At 46.1% G+C, this 22,953-nt stretch overlaps 1 protein-coding gene across 1 annotated transcript in view; it reads right to left on the reverse strand.

The window, feature by feature from the left end:
* Nucleotides 1–22,953, reverse strand: part of LOC124795227 (T-complex protein 1 subunit eta) — a 93,135-nt gene that overhangs the window by 50,828 nt on the left and 19,354 nt on the right. The window contains exons 4-5 of the mRNA XM_047259149.1: nt 7,387–7,578; nt 6,984–7,282 (exon numbers count right to left, since the gene is read on the reverse strand). Of these exons, the coding sequence (XP_047115105.1) occupies nt 6,984–7,282; nt 7,387–7,578 (491 nt within the window). The remainder of the gene's footprint in view (nt 1–6,983; nt 7,283–7,386; nt 7,579–22,953) is intronic.

Here is a 22,953-nt window from a genome sequence, read left to right on the forward strand (position 1 = left end):
CCTGGTGCAGACAAGGTAGCAGGGAAAGGGTTTCACCACCATCTCACAAGCCTGCCCCCCCCCCCCTTTCCCTAGGGGTAGCCAGTGAAGGGAAGGCTGTACAGTCATAAGAACCAGCATTAAAGGATCCTTTCCTAGCCAATTAGATGGACATAGAATAATGCAAGTTTTTTAGGAACTTAATATGTTTCTGACATGATACCACCTATTCCGATCAGGGGCTTTCCCCATGGGCGCCACCAAGTCACAGCAATGGTCAACAGGCGTGGTGGCTGCTGCCAGGAGTTCAGATGCTCCAGAATGACAAGCAATCACTCCAAGGCTTACATGAGGAGGTAGCAGTTCAGGTATCGTAAGTGTGAGCCCTGCATTTTTGCTCAACCGAAAGTGTACATAATGACCCCACCCACATGGACTGGCTAGGGTCCTGGCTATTTAGTATTCAGGGACAACGGCAGTGAGGAAAAGATGAAAGAGGCAGTAAGAACACATGTCGACAAAATTTAGAAGGGGAGACCAAATCTCAAAGGGAGACCAAATCTCACAGGGAGACCAAATCTCACAGGGAGACCAAATCTCACAGGGAGACCAAAAATGCTGAGCAGGTGTGTGTGTGTGTGTGTGTGTGTGTGTGTGTGTGTGTGGGAGGGGGGGGGGGGACGAAATGGCAAGTGATAGCAGAAACTAGGAGGATGGTCATGACAACATAAGCAAGGACATCAGGAGAGGGGAAAGAGCCAACACAGAGGGAGCGGCATAGGGTAGAGAATGCAGCCCGGGAAAGAAGAAAGGGCTGCAATAGCTCAGGACCATGTGTGAGCCATGCCAGAACTCACGAAAGGGCTGTGCACCCCGTGGGTGGAAGAGAGAGAGGGGGGGGGGGGGGGGGGGTGAGGAGGATATCTTGATGAACAAGTGTGTGTGTGTGTGTGTGTGTGTGTGTGTGTGTGTGTGTGTGTGTGTGTGTGTTTGAGGTTTACGGGCGCTAAACAGCGTGGTCATCAGCGCCCAAACGCATAAAAATAGGAACACATGCAGTGAAGGGACTCAGACGGACAGCGAACAAGGAGAACGGCTAAAACACACAGACCTGAAGCAGTTCCAAATCCTCACATACAGAGGCAAAACAAGAGGAGAAGGAACACACTAAAAAGGAAGGGAAACAAGGAAAAGAGAACAGAAACCGAAGGGAAACAAGGAGGTAATCGTGACTGGCTGACCTCTTACCTAAAACCTGGGTGAGCCAGTCACCCAGCAGCACATTAAAACCCCCTCCTTAAAATCCGAGGCAACAAATTGGACAGGACACAAAACCGTAAGACCTTAACTACAGACGTTGCGTCATCTTGTAAAATAGAGGGCAAATCCGGTGGCAAAGAAACCACCGCCCTCTGGTCAGAGAATAAAAGACAGTCAAGTAAAATGTGGCGGACAGTAATCTGGATACCACAAGCACTGCAGATTAGGGGGTCCTCCCGCCGGAGTAAAAAACCATGCGTTAAGGGACTGTGCCCGATGCGGAGGCGAGTGAGGAGAACCTCATCCCGCCTGCATGACTGGTAGGACGTACGCCATGGACGCGTGGTGGCCTTGACCAGACGCAGCTTATTTTCACCGACTGCCAGCCACTCCACTTCCCACTGACGCAGAGGAGGGAGGTAACAGCATGGAGAGGGACGGCACATGCAACAACGTTAGGGAGGGAACATGCATCTTTGGTAGCCACATCCGCCAGTTCGTTTCCCCTAATACCCACGTGCCCCGGCACCCAGCAGAAGGAAACCACCTTCCCCTGCCGTTGCAGGTGGAGGAGGGCATCATGGATGTTCTGGACGACCGTATCCGCTGGGTACAAGTGTTGCATGGTCTGAAGGGCACTCAGGGAGTCAGAACAGATGAGGAATTTAAGACTGGGAACACATCTCATCTGCTCCAATGCCCGCAAGATCGCAAACAATTCGGCATCAAAGATGGTAAACGCCGCAGGAAGCCGTAACTTGACGACTCGATCAGGGAAAACAACAGCACAACCAACAAGAGTCCCCCTGTTTAGAGCCATCCGTAAATACTGGTACATGGTCGGGATGCTGGTTTAAAATATCATAAAATAAGGAGGTAAAAACAAACGCAGGAGTGCAGCTCCTCCGGTACTCCGACAAGTCTAAAAGGACGCTGGGCCTCTGGAGCAACCAGGGAGGCAGGCGAGTAAAACCTTGTCGTTGGGGGGGCACACGCTCCACACCAAGGGACTCGAGCAAATGCTTGGCACGAATCCCAAATGGTCTCGTTGCCCTGGGACGACTGGAAGAGAGACGTTCCATAGGCGGTCGGGCAACGGTAGGGTACGCAGGGGAGGTAGGACAGGCAAGGAATTGACACACCCGTCGCACCATGAGGAGTTTCCGCCGGATGGCGAGCGGCGGTTCCCCTGCCTCAGCACACAGGCTGGGGATGGGACTGGTACGGAAAGCACCAGTGGCCAGCCTGATACCCTCATGGTGTACTGCGTCAAGTATCTTCAGATATGAAGGCCTTGCTGACCCATACACGATGCAACCATAGTCAAGACGCGATCGGATGAAAGCCCTATAAAACCGCAGCAGACGCGCCTGATCTGCTCCCCAGGACCGATGGCTCAGACACTTCAAAATATTCAGTGCCTTCAGGGCCCGCACCTTGAGGTCTAAGGTGAGGCAACCACGACAGTTTGGAATCAAAAGTGAGGCCCAGGAACCGCACAGTGTCGCTAAAAGGAAGAATGGTGTCCCTCAGACGCAATTCAGGGGAGTTAAAAAGACGTCGAGAATGATTAAAATGAACACACACACATTTGTCTGCAGAAAAGGTAAAACCCGTCTTCGCAGTCCATGCCTCTAATCGCTGGATCGTAAGCTGCAACTGCCGACTAGCAGTGACAAGACTGGAGGAAGAACAGAAAACAGCAAAATCGTCCACAAACAAGGAGCATTGGGCAGGACTCCAGATAGTGGACGTGATACTGTTAATGGCGACGGCAAAGAGGGTGACACTTAAAACGCTTCCCTGAGGAACACCATTCTCCTGCACATACAAATCAGATAGCACATTACCAACCCTATATCGAAAGAGGCGGTGGGAAAGAAAGGACCGAATGAAGATGGGGAGACGGCCACGAAAGCCCCACTCATGGAGTTGATTGAGGATATGGCGGCGCCAAGTAGTGTCATACGCCTTATGAATGTCAAAGAATACACCTAGACAATGCTGGTTACGCAGGAAGGCCTGTTGGATGGCCGCCTCAAGCAGGGTCAAGTTGTCTATAGTTGAACGACATCTCCGAAAGCCACACTGAGAGGGGCTAAGGAGCTGCCTGGTCTCGAGCAGCCAAACCAAGCGACGGTTGACCATGCGTTCCAACGTCTTCCCGACACAGCTCGTCAAAGCAATACTCCGATAACTACTGGGATGCGTTCAGTCCTTCCCCGGTTTGAGGAGGGGAATCAAAATTGCCTCCCGCCACGAGTCAGGGTACGTGCCGGATAACTATATCATATTAAAACAATTCAGGAGAACTTCCTTGGAAGGCAGTAACAAGTGCTGCAGCATGCTGTACCGGATTTGATCATGACCAGGCGCAGTATCATGAGCCACAGACAGCGCCGAATCCAGTTCCCACATTGTGAATGGGCAGTTGTAGGGCTCAGAATTTGGAGACCGGAAGTCCAAGTGACCCCTCTCGATGGCAGTGCGGTAGTGGCAGAAATCTGGATCACAGTGAATAGTGGCAGTAGATGCCGCAAAATGCATGGCCAGTGTCTGGGCAATGTCTCTCAGCACCGTGAGAAGACTTCCCTGATGCAGCAATGCCGTGACAGGTAGTTGGCTGCATTTCCCGGAAATCCTCCTGATGGCTTCCCATACTTTTGCAGAACTAGTGGAGCGGGAGATGGAGTTCAGGAACGATTGCCATGACCGTCGTTTGCTCTCTAATCACTCGCCGCGCCTTGGCCCTTGCCACCCGAAAGGCCGCAAGATTGTCAGCTGAGGGACGGCACTTGAAGCAGCGCAGAGCTGCACGGCGGGCTCAGATGGCTGAGCGGCACTCAGTGGTCCACCAATGGACAGGGCGGCTCTTGGGATGACCGGATGGCCGTGGGATTGACAATTCAGCAGCATGGGCGATCACGGCTGTAACATGGTCTACCCATTCGTGGACGCTGGCACGGTGTTCCAAAACAGCCAGTTGGCTGAAAAGTGTCCAGTCAGCTCGGCAGAGGTGCCACCGGGGCGGCACTGGTAATGCCATAGCCTCATCCAGGAGGCGAATCCAAAGGGGGAAGTGGTCACTAGAATGGAGGTCAGCAGCAACCTCCCACAGAGCAGAATCCGCGAGTGTTGGACAGCAAAATGAAAGGTCAATAGCTGTTGATGACCCAGAAGCAGTACAGAAATGAGTGGGAGCATCAGAGTTGAGGATGCACAGTTCTTCAGACATCATGAGGCTTTCCAGAATGCGAGCCCTGGGGCAAGTAGTCGAAGAGCCCCGTAAGACATTATGAGAATTGAAGTCCCCCAGAAGAAGAAATGGGCGGGGGAGTTGGCTAATAAGGTCTGTGAGAGCCTCAGAGTCTATCGCATCCTGAGGTGGTAAGTAAAGTGAACAGACTGTGAGCCTCCGACCCTATCGCATCCTGAGGTGGTAAGTAAAGTGAACAGACTGTGAGCCTCTGACCAACAAGAAGGACAACTGCAACTGCTTGCAAGTCTGTAACGAGAGGGAGCTCAGATGAGGGGTGCATGTCACGGACCAAAACCGCAACACCACCCTTAGCCCTTTCCCCCGTCAAATCATCTTTCCGATAGACGGTATAGCCCCGTAAGGAAGGAGCATCAGTGGCCCGAAAATGTGTCTCTTGGAGACATAAGCACAAAGGGCACTCTCGTACAAGGAGTTGTAATTCGGCCACATGCGTCCTGAACCCATTCAGGTTCCACTGTAATATTGGGAGCCAGTGATCAGGGGGGCTGAACTTTCACCCTGCCTCTGTGTTTTAGAGGAGAGCCCGTACTGGCCAGAGATTTATTTCTGGGGCGAGAAGATCGCCCCCGGTCGACATCAATGTCCATCAGCTCCGATGACGACCCACGGGAGATGTCAGACAGTACGATGGCCTCGTCATCGGACCGACCCTGACCAGTCTCCGCAGGTGGCAAAACCTTCAGCTTCGGCGTCTTTGTCTTGGGGGGCTTAGCATGCAGAGCCTTGTCAACGGGTGGAGCATTACTCGCCTGGGCAGAAGGCCCCATATGGGGAGAGGGAGGAAGTACCCCAATGTCAGCAACCACGGCCTTGTCCGACGTTGTGGGGAGAGCCGCAGGTTGCAAAACAACCGCAGCAGCACAAGTGCACTGGCAAACGCAGGTATTAGTGCTAACACTAGCAACCTCCGTTTGCGTAGCAACAGTGGCCATTTGTACCAGTTTTTTCAGAGCGGAAGCGAAAGATGTAGTAAACACAGGAGGTTGCATGGCCTTAAAGAGCTTCTTGGCCTCACCATAGGGGATGCGCTGTATCTTCCGTTCGTCGAGATAGATGGGGCAGACCCGGCTCCAGACAGGGTGACTCCCAGAGCAATTCACGCACTTCACAGGCGATGAACAATCAGCTCCTTCATGTGCAGGCTGACCACATTTACCACAAGTGGCTATCCCATTGCACCTCAACGTAGTATGCCCAAAGTGCTGACATTTAAAGCAGCGCATTGGGTTGGGGAAATATGGCCTTACTGGCAAACGTAAGAACCCCGCTTTAACATGCTCCGGGAGTCGTGGGCAACTGAACGTGAGAATAAACGAGTCGGATTTGACTAGGTCCCCATCGACTCGTTTCATAATATGCTGCACGTCAACAATACCTTCATCAGCCCATTCAGATTTTAACTCGTCTATGGGGATATCCACCAAGTCCCTACATGTCACAACACCTTACTGTAATTCAGAGTGGAGTGGAGCTCGGTCTCGATAGCGTACTCACCGAGACAGGTTGCTTTCCGAAGAGAAGCGACTTGACGGGAACTAGATGTCTCAACTAACAGAGTCCCATTGCGCAGTCGCTTCACAGATTTAAGTGTTCCTGCAAGTCCCTCATGACCCTTGTGGATGTAAAAGGGAGAAACCCTCTCAAAGCTACCCTCCTTCCGTTTAATAATCAAAAACACATTCTGATTATCAGCATGTGCTCTGTTACGACAGTCTGACAAATCTCGATCAACACTAGGCGCTGGAGGACACGCAGCACGAAGTCGCTTCTTCGATGGGGTGTGTTTTCCTACCAGTGGCCCACCCAAGCCACTGGTAGGGGGAAATGTAGAGGTCGAAGGGTCCATTGCGGTGCCACGAACAGCTAGGGAACTAAAGGTCCGCTCAGACAGAGCCCCGCGTGCCTGAGTAAGCCTTATACAACTGGGGTGCGGCAAGTGCCCCAGAGGTTGCCCACTTGCGACTGTTCCACCTCAACAGCCGTGCATCTCATAGGCGCGGAGCACACCGGAAGATTGAGGGGTTTTTATAGAGGTTGGCCTTCCTCGCAATCCAGGCGGTCAAGCCAAGATTACCATTCCCCGCAGCACACAACATTCCACCGCCGCGCCATACGGTGGTCGCTGAAGCATGTCCGGGGGTTACGGTGACAGGAGACTGGCGGCACCGACCAGTCCCCAGCTCAGGACCCCGGGGTCGCCAAGCCCGTACTCAGCAAATGAATGCTGAGCCCCTGGGGGCTTGATGAACAAGTAAATCAAATCAAATATGTAGAGCACTCTGCCAAAGATATGAATGTTTGTGATCTACAGACCAAACAGATCTTTTACAAATCATCTTTAATGAACATTACTTATACAGCTGCTTCCTATTTTGTAGTTATTATCTAAAATTATACCACTAACTACTGAAAAAAAGAAGAAGAAAGAAAGAAAGAAAGATATTGCATATGAAATTAGCCATACCTGTCAGCAAAGTACTGCGTTGCAACATCACCAATGGGTAGCTTAGACAGTACTACCTTTGCTCCACTTTTGTGTATTAAATCCAACTTTTCATACAATATTTTCCATTCAGCGTCCACCACCTTCTGATATTCCTGTACATTATCCACTCTGATTTCAGCATTGTCCCTTTCAGCTTTGAGCTCCAGTTCAATATTAAGCAGAGCAATTTTGGGGTTTGAATACTTCTTTGGCTGCATTTCAAAACCAGCGTATGAAAATGTCTTCTTGAAAGCAACGCCTGCTACCAACAGCGAATCCTTAAAGGGACAAGTGAATTATAAGTTACAGAGATACTATGTGGTTTATACAAATACATTTTCTTCTGTGTTATTAATCAGTTAATTTATTATAATTAACATACTTCCAATGCACCTCCTGTCACCTTCTTGATCCCAATCATATTGAGCGGTAAAAGCTCATCCAAAAGTAAAACCGCATCAACGACCATTTTTGAGAAGAATCCTTTTTGGTGGCTTATTAGCTTTGAACTTAGGGCTGTTGCTGCACATTTCTCTAGCAATGAACGATGTTCAGCTACATTTTTCTTATCAATCTGAAAAAAAATTATAATTATCAATAACGATTATAATATTTATAATCATTAATTTACAGCTGAAACCAATAAACATAGTTCTTCTGCATACACACAGTAGAGTGTGAGTTAACGAGCATTTCACTCATTTAAATATATAGCCGAAAGAGTCAGCCTACAGGAATTGTGAAACGAACCCTGTCGCCCATGACCGCGTGCCACAAAGGACGCAGATTCACCATGAGATGGGGAAACTCACAGGCGTCTATTGTCTACTGGGGCCTAAGTGCTGTAGTGTGCGAGTGAGACAGACGAGAACCTACATCACGGGGAAACATTTATGAAAACTATTTAATTCTGTAGTAATGTAGGGAATCAAGCCACAGTAATTTTAATCTGCCATCCTCCATAAATTTTCATGGTGATCCCATTAAAGCTTGAATATTGATCATATCTATAATAGTTTAGGATTTACTGTTAAAGTGAAATTAACGAGTCTTGTAACAAAGACCCGCATGCTAAAATCTGAAAGCTTTGGTCGATCTTAACAATCGACATTTCATATAGAATCGCATCATTAAAATGACAAATGTTGTGTAAATATCAGCTATTGAACTTTCTTTGTTTAAAAGATATAGTAAATTTAAACTATCAGTATTTTCAGTTAAGCATCAGATCATCATTTCCTCCATGCGAAACACATTGAACGATGACAGCATGACACCTTATTGAATCATTAAGTAACAGAATATTTGTTGTCAAGTTTGGTGCATAATAGTTACTTTTGTTCGTTATTTATTTATCAGAATGCACATTGGTGTGAGGCTACTGGCCACGACATTCAAAGTTACGAAGGAAATTGTATTGGTTGTATGTAAAAGAATTTAACCTTTATTATGTAATGAATATTATTGTTACTTTATTTAGAATATGAAAGTGGTCAAGCTTTGATTATTTAAATATGTTAAACTGTACAGTAATGCAGAATAAGCTGCAGCCAATCAGATGGACGGCTTCAGGAAAGGGAACTGCACTAGTCAGTTGAATGAAGATGTTCGGCACGTGGGAAACGCGGTCGTAGACGGGCCGAGGGCAGTTCTGGTCAAGACACCAAAGGGTACAGTTTGGATTGAGACGCGAAAGCAGACAGTCGATTTTTAGGTAGCTAGGAAGCGAAACGACTTAGGAAATTTCGTGTTGTGTGGTATCGCGGGACTTAGTCTATGACCAGTGAGAAGCCGCGCGCCTGGTGTGAACTCTACTTTTACCCATAGTTAACGATGTGGAGTATTGGACTTGTGTTTCACGATGAGACTGTGAATGATCGAGCTGTGTCAAATGGTATGCACTCTAGTGTAACAGTAACTCTAAATACGACCATGTTCGCTATTATTTTCCTTTCTGAATAAACATTATTCCAACCAAATCGCAACTGTGTGGCCGATATTTATGGGTTGTTAATTTAGTTCCCGATATTATTATTATTGTTATTATATGTTAAATTAACTTTGTATTTCGCAAACTTGCCATCAGCCAGACAATTTAACCAAAGGATCACAAGTGTGTAACTTAAGGAGTGTAATGCGACACGTGCGGTTCAACCCCATAGATGAGTTTGGGCCAAGACATTTCGATGAAAGGGAACCACATGTGAGCCTGAACATCTTTGGAATGTTAGCTCACAAGAAGAAAATGTAAAATGAACAAGAAGACAAAGTTCCAAATGAATGAAGTTTTGTTGACCTTTTATGACAGTTGGACAACATATGGATCACAGACCCATAACTTATTGTCTCCAATAACAGGATTTTGGAGCTCCTCTTTGCTAGAATACAATCTTACAATTAAACCTAGAGAAAAATCATAAAATGTTGGTTGTCAACTTGGGGGATAGCATTCTGGTGGAGTGTACAGGGACTAGACTGCCGACAGGCCCAGTGTCAGGATGTTGTGGAGCAGGGAAGTAGGGTAAAAAGGAACAAAAAATGGATAGGAATGGGGAAAGACAAGTGGATGCATTGGCAGAGGGCTGCAAATAAACAGGGTGGAAGACGAGAATGGAGAGGAGATGACAGGGCACAGGGAGTGGAAACCGTTGGGTGGAGGGTGTGACGACAGTAGTATGTTACCGAAGGTTGAGGCCAGGATAATTACAGGAGCAAGAAGGTGTTGGAAGGATAACGTTGCAGTTCTGAAAAGCTGGTTGGGGAGGGGGGAGAAAGGATCCAGGTGGATTGGGTAGTGAAGCAGCCACTGAAATAAAGTGTGTTATGTTTCCTATGCCACTCCCAATCCCAACCCCAATCCTTTGCGCAAGGAAGACCCAGGTGTGGAACCTGCCCAATCTAGCAGCCTTGTCATTTACCAGCTCTGCTGCAATCATTCCACAGCTTTTTATATTGTTATGACCACTACACAGCTGTCAACAAGGATGAACAACCACGGCCAAATTGGGCAAGAGCACTACCCGAGCGACTTGGATCCTTCCCTCTACCACCAACTTTTCAGAACTGTGCACATGGGTTATCTTTATAACACATTGTCTGTTCCCACAATTATGCCAGCCTCAACCTATGGTAATATATTGTCCCCACCCCCTCCACCCAATAGTTTCCACCCCCTATTTCCTATCATCTCCTCCCCATTCTCATCTCCCACCCTGCTTATTTGCAGCCTTCTGCCAATGCAGCCACCCATCTTTCCCCGTTCCTCTTTTTTGTTCCTTATTTTCCAACCTCTCTATCCCACAACCTCCTGACATTGCATTTGTTGGAGTCTAGTCCCTGCACGCTCCACCAGACAGTGTTCATCTCCGTCCCCACCTGCACACTACTATCCCTCCCCTTTCCTCACCCCCCCCCCCCCCCCCCCCCAAAGACTGCTGCTCGCATTTCACTTGATGTTGCACTCCGACCCGAGATGCTGGAGCTAGCGGTTGTGTGCGAGTGAGATGTGCTTGCTCGTGCGTGTGTGTGTGTGTGTGTGTGTGTGTGTGTGTGTGTGTGTGTGTGTTTTTTCTTTCTTTGCTGGCGAAAGCTGTGGCCAAAAGCTACACGAGAGTCTTAACTGTGTCTGTCCGCAAATTGATGTGTCTTCTTTCCAGTGAGTATCAATTAGCAATTAGGCTTCACCATTTGCTCTGCTTATGCTTCAAATACGTCACGTTTGTTGAGTGAGCAAGAAACTGTAGAAGCTCAAGAGGAAAAAATTGCTCTGTAACTCACGTCTAACTTTTTTCTCAGAGAAATAATTACATTTTCTGTCATTATTTTAAAATTTATATCTATCAAAGAACTAAAAGGATAGATTGTGACTCGACATTTCCACTACAAGTTGAGTAGCAAACAGTCACAACCAAAAGACTGCTAAACAAGTAAACTCCCAGCCAAAAGGCCGCCTTCTGAAATAAACACTAGTTTAAAAGTGTTTCAGAATAAGGCCTTCTGGCTGAATACTTATTGTTGGCGGTCTTTTTGTTGTGACTGTCTTAGCATCTTCATTACACAATGAGCAGCAATCTATACTTTACATAATATTGTAAAGAAAATATGACATAAGATAGTTTGGTCTTTTTTAATGTTTAATATTCCTCAAGATAGATCAATTACATATGTGCCACTAACACCTTAAATAATGGCATGAAAGGACAGTTTTCTAGGCTTTGTCTAATGTCATTGCCAGTACCTCATAACATTTTCAGGTAAAACTGTATCATGGACTAGTACTAACTGTTTTAATAAGGTACACTGCCTTCTGAACAATTGAAGTAGAAGTTTACTATCTATCTTGGTCACCGTGACATCAAGAAAAGCTAATCCTATCATATTTTACAAGATCAACTGTTAACTTCATTTTTAGTCATACTGGGAATTTGACCTTATCACCCAAGTAAAGCAGCATAATACTATCTACATATCTTCTATGACATGCTGTTCCATCTTGAGTGTTCACATCCATGCAGCCCGTCACTCGTAGGCAAAAGTGGGAATGGGTGACATAGCTGATTCATGGGCAGTCAGGCACATGGCCGTACTGTCTTGGATGAGCACCCAGATGCAAGGGTGCCAAAGTAGCACCCGGTGGGCAGTGTACACTACCTGTGCCTAACCACAGGTGTGCTGATGGGCACTCTTAAGTGCCCATGCGCCATGGGATAGTGTTGGAACAGTCTGTTAGAGTAAATAACTTCATCAAGTACGCAAGCATGAATATAAAGACTATGCTCTAGTTTGTTAATAAAAGTAGCAGCCAAGATTCATGCCAATCTATTTGCCATGACCGTAACATTGATAAATATTACGTCACTCAATTCTAAAATTTCAATGAGCTCAATGCACACATCATAACTGATATTTTTATATGGCATGTAATTTTTCTTCATAATGTCCATGGTCTACTGACATGTTTGCAAATAAGCTTCCAATGTCAAATGAAGCAAAACTTAAATTTACAGTTAAGCTTGAAAATCGGGACAGCATTCGTTTTCTCAGACTCATAGCGACCAACATGGTAAACTTTGATTTGGATTGTTCAGCAAACCAACAAACATAGCTAGAACCATAAATGTCTTAATCTAAAAAGATACAAACTGGTCTACTGCAGATCAGTCCTGCATAGGATCTTAAAGCTTCCACTCAAAAACATTGAAATTGAGAAACAGTTTAGTATAGTTATACAAGTGGTTAGGGCCAACAGATATAAAGATGGCAGCATTGAGAAAATGTTTAAGAAGGTGAGGAAACAAAAAGAAGTAGGACTATAAAAATATTTCTCATTCCAAAAAACACAGGATGTTCCATTTATCTGATGACAGCCTGTGCGGCATGGTAGATGCTGGACAGCAAGTGCTCCATTGCCCAGTGATCAGATGCTGTGTCGCCTGTCTACTGCTGTGATGCAACATTACTACATTTAAAATTTAAGCAAATAAATTTTGTACTCACCCATGTTACACAAGGAGATGCTGGAACTGCCTGCCATTATTTTCCACACATTTCTGACACATACTCAAGAAATTATTAATCACACAATGCAATTCTCTCCGAGATACTGAATTAATTGATTCATGGATATTATCCTTAAATTCCTCTATCGTGTGAGGATTTGTTGTGTACACTTTGTCCTTAAGTGTACCCCACAAATAAAAATCACACAGAGTTAAGTCAGGACTTCTAGTGGGCCAGATATTGTTACTAATCACTCTCATCCAACAGATCATGAACTGCATGCAAAGAAACATTGACCGTATAAGCCCTTGCCAAATCCTGTTGAAAAAATGCAAAGCTTCATTCTCTTTCACTCTGTCCATTAAAAACGGCCGAAAAATGTTTTGCACTAGTCTTTCACTTGTAACTGTGTCATTAAACAGAACTGGGCCCATTATTCTGTCACCACTAACCGTGCACCACACCCCTATTTTCTGATCACAAAGGGGTTCCTCATGAAGCACAACAGGTCAGTCTGCGCTCCACTGTCGACAGTTTTGGGAATTATCATACTCATGCAAATGGAACCAAACCTCGTCTGAAAACAGAATGAGGTACAGATCGATTTCACGGTCATGCACTCATTTTAAAACACATTCGCAAAATTTAACCCTGTGCACAGGATGACCAGGTCGAAGTTCTTGTACTACTGACGCTTTATAGGGTCTTAGCCCAAGCAGCTTGGCATCTCTTTGTACAGAGGTGCACGATATTTGTGTTTGCTGCAAAAGACTTCTAAGTGACTTTTTAGGGGAATTTTCCAGGTGGTATGCAATGTCACACGATGGGCTTCTGTGAGCACAGTCCCTCGTTGTTTATGCTTCTTATCTTTAACACTTCCCATTCCACGAAATTTATTCACCAATTTGCGAACTGCGACATAACTCCATACTCTAACACCTGGAAACTTCTCTTCAAACAATCTCTGAATAGTACGAGCAGACACTACATCGTGATGCCTGCTTCACTGCTTGAATGCCACTGGCCGACAATGCGTGTATGTCTGTATGGCTTTCAGGCTAAAAAAAAGGTGTGTGTGTGTGTGTGTGGGGGGGGGGGGGGGGCATTAAACCAGCAGGTGCAGCTTCTGTGGTCGGCCTGCAATACCTAGGCAGGAGATCATCAGATAAATGGAATACCCTGTATATTGCCATGACTCAATGGCACACACTTGGCACAAATAACTCAGTTTGTAATAACTGTGAACTGAACATACATTTTTGTAGTACACAAACCTTGGGAACAAGACTACCTTATAAAATCGGTAAGAAACTAACAACTTTATTGTTTCAGGCATTTATACAATTAGCTGTCAAGATTGTGATAAAATTTATGTTAGACAACTACCAGAACAAAAGTGCTCTTGAGAACCATCTGAACACTGATATATACAAAATAGGTTACATACACAACAATATAAATTTTTTGATTAGGATGCTGAAAAGTTTGTCTTAAATACAAGCACTCTCCTGCCGTTTGGGCGGGAAAATTCCCCAAAAAGGTGGAAGAATCAGCAATAATCAAAGGCATAACTGCGCAGATGGCAATGGAAGCCACTGCATTAAAGACACACAATGTGATTCCACAGGACAAATGTCCTGTAATTGAGAAAGTGTCATCATGATCCCTCTATTGAAAAAAGATTCTGGATTAGACTCCCGTTCCCATCTCTGGGAGATGACCGTCAAGGGAGGGGACCATTAGAAAAAGACGAGTATCAATTGATGGATAACATACTATGAGGTGGAGCATGTAATGTCAAAAGTTTGACCGTAGAACAAAAGCCAGAAACTCTGGAAAGGGAAACACAGAAGTTTCATTCTGATGTCAGTGAAGTGAAATGGGAAGAAGACAAGGATTTCTGGTCAGACGAATACAAAGTAACATCAATGTCAGCAGAAAATGGTATTACGGGAATAGGATTAATTATGAATTGGAAAATAGGACACAGAGTGATCTATGTGAACAGTCCACAGATAGTGGAAAATCTAAGGTAGAATGTAACAATACTAGGAAAAGGATAGTTGCTACTCACCATATAGCGGAGATGCTGAGTCGCAAACATGCACAAGAAATAGACAGTCACAAAAATAAGCTTTCGGTCACAAGCGCTTTGTCAAATATATATATATATATAAAATAGAGGGAAACATTCCACGTGGGAAAAATATATCTAAAAACAAAGATGATGTGACTTCCCAAACGAAAGCGCTGGCAGGTCGATAGACACACAAACATACACACAAAATTCAAGCTTTCGCAACAAACTGTTGCCTCATCAGGAAAGAGGGAAGGAGAGGGAAAGACGAAAGGATGTGGGTTTTAAGGGAGAGGGTAAGGAGTCATTCCAATCCTGGGAGCGGAAAGACTTACCTTAGGGGGAAAAAAGGAGGGGTATACACTCGCGCGTGCGCACACACACACACATCCATCCACACAGATACAGACACAAGCAGACATATTTAAAGACATCCTCTCTTCCCGTTACCCAGCAGGCCTTAATCTCCGCTAATTTCAAGTTGCCGCCACTCATACCTCACCTGTCATTCCACAACGTCTTTGCCTCTGCACTTCCGCCTCGACTGACATCTCTGCCCAAAATCTTTGTCTTTAAATATGTCTGCTTGTGTCTGTATACGTGTGGATGAATATGTGTGTGTGTGTGTGTGTGTGTGTGTGTGTGTGGGTGTGTGTGTGCGCGCGCGGGCGAGTGTATACCCGTCCTTTTTTCCCCCTAAGGTAAGTCTTTCCTCTCCCGGGATTGGAATGACTCCTTACGCTCTCCCTTAAAACCCACATCCTTTCGTCTTTCCCTCTCCTTCCCTCTTTCCTGATGAGGCAACAGTTTGTTGCGAAAGCTTGAATTTTGTGTGTATGTTTGTGTGTCTATCGACCTGCCAGCGCTTTATATATATAATCACACACACGTACGCACCTGCACACACACATGGCCAGTCTCTGGCCGCTGAGGGCAGACATCGAACAGCAGCAGCAGTGCATGATGGGAGAGGCAATTGGGTGTGGGAAAGGGGGAGGCTGGGGTGGGGACAGGGAGCGACATCAGATTAGGTGTGGGAAATGACAAACTGCTGCTGGGGAGCATGCAGAGACGAGGTGAAAAGAGGGCAGGGCAGCTAGGTGCAGACAGGAAGTTAAAATGACAGCAGGGGAGAGCGGAAGGGGGGGGGGGGGTGCAGAAAAGGAGGGAAGTAAAAAGACTGGGTTCATTGGTGGAATAGAGGGCTGTGTAGTGCTGGAATGTGAACAGGGAAGGAGCTAGATGGGTGACAACAATGAATAACGAAGGTTGAGGCCAGGAGGCTTACGGGAATGTAGGATATATTGCAGCGAGAGTTCCCACCTGCACAGTTCAGAAACTCTGCTGTTGTAGGGAAGGTTCCATATGGCACAGGCTGTGAAGCAGTCTTTGGAATGAAGAATGTTGTGTTGGGCAGCTTGCTCAGCAACATGGTGATCCAGTTGCTTCTTGGCCGCAGTTGTCAGTGACCATTCTTGTAGACAGACAACTTGTTGGTTGTCATGCCCACATACAACACAGCACAGTGGTTGCAGCTTAGCCAATAGATCACTACTGGTTTCACAGGATGGGATAGGTGATGTTAGTGACCAAACTGGAGTAGGTGGTGGTGGGAGGATGTATGGGACAGATCTTGCATCTAGGTCTGTAACAGGGGTCTGAGCCTTGAGGTAAGGGATTGGGAGTAGGGGTTGTGTAGGGATGGTCAAATATATTGTGTAAGTTCAGTGTACGGCGGAATACACAGTGGGAGGGGTGGGGGGATAGTGGACACGACACTTCTCATTTCAGGGCACGACAAGAGGCACTCGAAACCCTGACGGAGAATGTAATTCTCTAGCTCCTGTGTGGCTGGATGGTGGGACTTTGAGAGGTGGTAGAAGACTAGAAAGATAAGGCACAGGGCATTTGCTTTTGTACAAGGTTGAGAGGATAATTATGGCTGTGAAGGCTTCAGTGAGACCCTCGGTATTTTTTGAGAGGGACCACTCATCACTGAATACACCAGTTCCCGTCAGATCACCGAAGTTAAGCACTGTCGGGTGTGGCCAGCACTTGGATGGGTGACCATCCAGCCACCATGCGCTGTTGCCATTTTTCGGGGTGCACTCAGCCTCGTGATGCCAATTGAGGAGCTACTGGACTGAATCGTAGCGGCTCTGGTCAAAGAAAACCATTACAACGACCGGGAGAGCGGTGTGCTGACCACACGCCCCTCCTATCCGCATCCTTAACTGAGGATGACATGGCGGTCGGATGGTCCCAATGGGCCACTTGTGGCCTGATGACGGAGTGTGCACTCATCACTGCAGGTGCAACTACAATGGGTGGCTAAACTGTATGGAAGGGACTTCTTGGTATGGAATGGATGGCAGCTGACGAAGTGGGGGTATTGCTGGTGGCTAGTAGATTTGGTACAGACAGAGGTACTGATGTAGGGGGGAGAAGCTGTTGAGGTTCTAGAGGAATGTGGATAGGGTGTCCTCACTCTCGATCCAGATCGCAAAGACGTCATCAATGAATCTGAAGCAGGTAAGGGGTTTAGGATTCTGTGTGTTTAGGAAGGATTCCTCTAGATGACCCATGAACAGGCTGGCACAGGATGGTGCCATGTCAGTGCCCATACCTGGACCCAGGATTTGTCTGTAGGTAATGCCTTCAAAGGAGAAGTAACTGTGGGTGAGGATATATTTGGTCATGGTGACTAGGAAGGTGGTTATTGGTTTTGGAATCTGTCGGGCATTGGGAAAGGTAGTGTTAAATAACAGTAAGGAACAAAAACTGTGGAGAGTCGGTGGAGGAAATGGTTGGTATCTTTCATGTAGGAGTGTAGGTTCTGGAAAATAGGCTGAAGGTGTTGGTCTATGAGAGCAGAGACACACTGAGTGGGGTACAGGAACTGGTTGCAATGGAGTGTCCTGGGTGGTTGGGTTTATGGACTTTAAGAAACATGTAGAAGGTAGGAGTGTGTTGAGGGGTAGGGGTGAGGAGAGATATGGGCTGAAGGGAGAGGTTCTGGGAAGTGTGTAAGGATTTTAGGAGAGACATTGATCCTGTTGGGTTTCTGGAATGGGGTCAGTGTTGCAAGGTTTGTAGGTGGATGTACCCGACAGCTGGCTGAATCCTTACACCAGGAAATCCTTGTGGTTCAAAACAATACTGATGGAGCCTTTGTCTGCAAGCCGGCCCTGTGGTTCTTCTTGTGGGTGTAAGGTCAGTTTGCATGTTGAGGGATTTGGGGAATGATGGTGAGGTAAGATTCGAGGTTAAGAAATTCTGCGAAGTTAATAGAGGGTTATTTGAAGGCACTGGGTGCGGATCACAGTTGGATGGAAGAACGAAATGAGTCAGGCAGGGTTCAAAATTGGTCTTTGGTTAAATCTTCATGGTAGAGTTAGGGGCAAAAATGTATGAATAGGGAAAAGGAGAGGTCTTCATCAAGTCCTGCCTGTTGGAATTTGGGAGTGGGGCAAAAGGTGAGGCCCTTGGAAACAACTGATATTTCTGGAGGACTGAGGCTTTTGGAGGAAAGGTTTTTGTGTTTTGGGTCTGTTTAGGTTCTGGTTTCTGTGTGGTGGTGGGAGCGAGTTTTGGACTGAGGGGAAAATGAAGTAGGTCTGCAAGATAGAGTTTGTCAGCTACGAGGGGACATGGGGGAGGTTTGGAGGTTGTTGTACAGGAGGTGGACAATGGCTCTCCAAATTGGGAGTAGGAAGTGAGCAGGGGGGAGAATTTAGTGCTTGTTGGTGGGCAAGAGTTTTAATGTGCGATATGGGTTCAAGAAATTTGGGATTGCATAGCAGGAGAATTTTACAGAGAGAGAAAAGGCATTGCATGGAGGTTTGGGCTTGATATGGTTTTGCAGGACTATGTTGATGTGGGGGTTCCAGATGGGTGGAATCTGAACAGATGGAAGTCATTGTGGAAAGAAGGGTGGCAACTGGAGAAAAATAATTTGATGGTAAGGCCATTTGTGGGGATTCCATGACCCAAGCAACAACACAGGAACAGTATGCGAGATTGTTTTCGGGGTAGGGATAAGGAAACTTTTCTGTATTGACAAAGACAGTAGGAGCAAGGATCCTTGGTGGTAGAATAAACACAAAAAGATACGTAAATAACGAAGTTGCATCCGAAAAAATTCCATCTGGACCAGCCTGTTGCTGAGCAAGCCGCCCAACATGACATTCTTCATTTCAATGACTGCTTCACAGCCTGTGCCATATGGATCCTTCCCACCAACAGCATTGTTTCTGAGTTGCGCAGGTAGGAACTCTCCTTGCAATATATCCTACGTTTCCGTAAGCTTCCTTGCCTCAACTTTGTCAGTCATTGTCCTCACTTATCTACTTCCTGTTCCCACTCCAGCACTACACAGCCCTCTGTTCCACCAATGAACCCAGTATTTTTACTTCTCTCCTGTTCCGCTACCCCCACCCTCCCTCTCCCTCCGCTAACCACCCCTCCAACTTCCGTCTAACCTCCCGACTGCACCTAGCTGTCCTACCCACTCTCCACCTCATGCCTGACGCTCCCCAGCAGCACTTCACCATCCCCCGCCCCTACCTTACTATCCCTCCTGTTCCCCATCCCTACCTTGCTATCCCTCCTTAACCCCACCCAGTTGCCTCTCCCATCATGCACTGCTGCTGCTGGTCATTGTCTTCAGCTACCAGAGACAGTGGTTATGTTGGCTGAAAGCTTATTTTGTGACAGTCTTTTTGTTGTGCCTATCTGCAACTCAGTATCTCCGCTATATGGTGAGTAGCAACTAACCTTTTCATAATATTGTTACTGCACAGTGACATGGTTGTTCGCATCACATTTGACAGCAAACCAACACTGGCAAGTATCCTGATTGTCAATGCTGCAAGCAGATGATGAAGAGACATAAAATATATGAGGACCAGCAGAAAATGTTCCTGGTTAAAAGACTGACTGAAAAGTGGGATACCAGTGGCCTCATTCTCCCTTCCTCTGCACCTTTAAAATTTTTCCTAAAACTGTGAATATATTTGCACTCTAACATGCAACACTTCCATATGCACTTAACTAACTCACTCATACCCATCAGTCTATCACTACGTTGCTCATACCTATCCACTCCTGCTTGCCCTTTCTCACCCATTCAACCCAACTCATTGTAATTTCCTCTTTGTGTGTCTCTCTAACTGTCAGTGTCTCCTGTGTCTCAGCCACAGTCTCATTCTCATTCTGTCCTACTACTGATGTCTTCTTTCACTGTCACTTTCTCCCTCTTCCTCTCTCTCTTACTTCTACCTAATTTATTCCTTCCCAGTGCTGCTATCTCTTCTCACTGTCACTATCTCCTTTTTTTCTTTTTCCTCACTGTCACTTACTCTGTCTCATGATCACTGGCTCCCACCTACTTCCACTTTCTCCTTCTCTTTCTCTTTATTCTTCTCCCACTGACACTGTCTTCTTCACTCTTTCCATAACACTGTTCTGGCACTGTCAATTATGTTCCACTGCCACTGTGTACCTCTCTTTCTCTCACAATGTCACAGTTTGCTTTGCCGTTTCTATACCAAAACCACTGTCTGCTATCATCTGTCTCTTTTCCAATGTCACTGTCTCATTCCCTCTCAGCATAAAAAAATGGGAATGTGTTCGCATGCCAAAATTTTGGGGAGCACTTTTAAAGGTGTTAAGAAAGATAAAATGAGGCAGCTGGTGCCCCACTTCTCAGTTCTGTCTTTTTAAACAGCAGTATATTCATCTTTCTTGTGCTCCAAGAGCAGCATTTTTCCACTAGTTCCTTCATATGCAAAGAAATTTATTGGTCAGTAAAATTTTGATACTACACTTATGTGAAACTGAAACAACACAAAACTAATTCTACAACTCAGACTGGCTTTAACATACATAAAAATTTTGCTTGTGCTTCAGTACTACAACATAAGGTTTCCCGAATGCTTCTGACAGTAATGGAGACACTTGGCAGCTTATTTCCCCATGCTACATCCCTTTATAAATTATGTTTCACCCAAACCAAATTTTACATGTACAAGCAGGGTAACTCTGAATCTCACTATCTTGGAAATGGATAAAGATACCAAGAAAATTTTCATGGTTCTTTGAGATCGGGATCATAGGAATTTATCGTAAAAATTACAGCCATTTGCTGTGTATAGCTATCTTAGAATCCACAGCTCCATTTTTTGTACCCAAAAACCATTTTTAGGGTGTTTCACAATAATGGATAAGGGTTTTTGAAGAAGGGAAGACAGCACTTCTAGATAAGTGCCTAGAAAATGTACTGTTAAAATGTGAGCAATGTGCTGCAGTCAGTTATTTAGACATTCACTGCTGACAGCAGAAAAATGCTTTTTTCAGGTTTTCTTAAGAACTGCCCATGAACTAGATGGCACCTCCATAAGTCCCTGAAGGCTCACTGTAGGCAATATCTAATGGCAAAAGAACCAACCAATTTTCTCCATTTGTCTAATCTAGAGGAAGCGTAATATTCAAAAACTAACTCTGTACTTTATTGCAGTTACATCTCCCAAGCACTACAAAAAAAACACTTGACCCTGCCTTTCTATCACCAACAGGAACCTGAAGTTTGAGCCCCAGAAAAAGTGTGTTTTTAAACACTGTGTTTTAGAACATATTCATACCAATAATGAACAGTAATTCAGTACGTAAAGGGAGATGAAAATTATGGGCAACTGAAATGCAGTTGTAAGGGAAGGAACACAGGAAAAGTGTTATGGAAAAATATGGTCTAGTAAGCAGGATCAAGAGAAGAAGAAAACCGAGTTCTGTAATAAATTTCAGATGTTAACAATGAATACACTGTTCAAGAATCACAAGATGAGCTATGCTTGGAAAAGACCAGGAAACATGGGAAGATTCCCAGCTGGATTACATCACTTTTTTTTTTTTTTTTTGTGGTTTTAGGGCGCACAACTTCAATGGTCATTAGCGCCCTGACTACTCTAAGAATGCACCGCGAGGCACAAGTTGACCACAACAACTAAAAGGGAAAACACGATAAAAGACAGACTGACAGGCATAGGATTAAAAAACAGCATCATCAAATGTCCTTAGCGAGGTTTGTCAAATTGATAAAACGAAGAACACGAGCAGCTGCTCGTGGGTCATCCGCTAAAACGGCATCGAAAGTATTTGGCAGGTTAAGATCGAGGCACAGTGCGTTAAGATCTGGACAGGACATTAAAATGTGTCTAACCGTCAGCAAGTGCCCACATGGGCAGAACGGCGCCGGCGCAGCCGTCAGCAGATGGCGATGGCTGAACCGGCAGTGTCCAATTCTTAACCGGGCTAAAACGACCTCCTCCCGCCGAGAAGGGCGTGAGGAGGACGTCCAAGCCACGGGAAGAGGTTTTAAGGCCCGAAGCTTGTTGTCGGTAAGTGCAGCCCAATCGGCATGCCACAGCGATAAGATGCGGCGACAAATGACCCTGCTAAAATCGGACGAAGGGACACAACAAGAAGCTGTCCGAGGCTGGAGGACCACAGCCTTGGCCGCGGCATCTGCAGCTTCGTTCCCAGGGATACCGACATGGCCAGGAACCCACATAAAGCTAACTGGAGAACCGAAGTCCACCAGCTGCTGAAGAGAGCGTTGGATCCGGTGTACGAAAGGGTGAACCGGGTACGGATCACTGAGGCTCTGGATGGCGCTCAGGGAATCTGAGCAGATGACATAAGCAGAATGTCGGTGGCGGCAGATGTAAAGAACAGCCTGGTAGAGGGCAAAGAGCTCAGCTGTGAAGACCGAACAATGGCCATGGAGCCGGTATTTGAAACTTTGTGCCTCGACAATAAAGGAACACCCGACCCCGTCAGTGGTCTTAGAGCCATCTGTATAAATGAAAGTCATGTTGATGAACTTCGAACGAAGTTCCAAAAAACGGGAGCGAGCTGAGGTCAAGGTGAACGCGGACCTGAGCCTGGATCCAAGGTGGCGTGCGGCTCTCGCCCACTCGAAAGGTTGCAGGGAGTGAAAAATTAAGGTGTTGAAGGAGGCGACGAAAGCGAACTCCAGGGGGTAGCAGGGCAGAGACATACAACCCATATTGACGGTCAAGAGAGTCGTCAAAAAAGGAACGATAAGACGGATGGTCGGGCATTGACAGTAGCCGACAGGCATACCGACAAAGCAGTATATCGCGCCGGTAGGTGAGTGGCAATTCGCCAGCGTCAGCATGAAGACTCTCTACGGGACTGGTATAAAATGCTCCAATCGCAAGTCGTAAACCCCGATGTTGTATGGAGTTGAGGCGGCGTAAGATGGATGGCCGTGCAGAGGAGTATACGAAGCTCCCATAATCCAGCTTGGAGCGGACGATTGACCGATATAGACGAAGTAGGACGGTTCGATCC

Source organism: Schistocerca piceifrons, chromosome 4, assembly GCF_021461385.2.
Source record: "Schistocerca piceifrons isolate TAMUIC-IGC-003096 chromosome 4, iqSchPice1.1, whole genome shotgun sequence".
Taxonomy (NCBI): Eukaryota; Metazoa; Arthropoda; class Insecta; order Orthoptera; family Acrididae; genus Schistocerca; species Schistocerca piceifrons.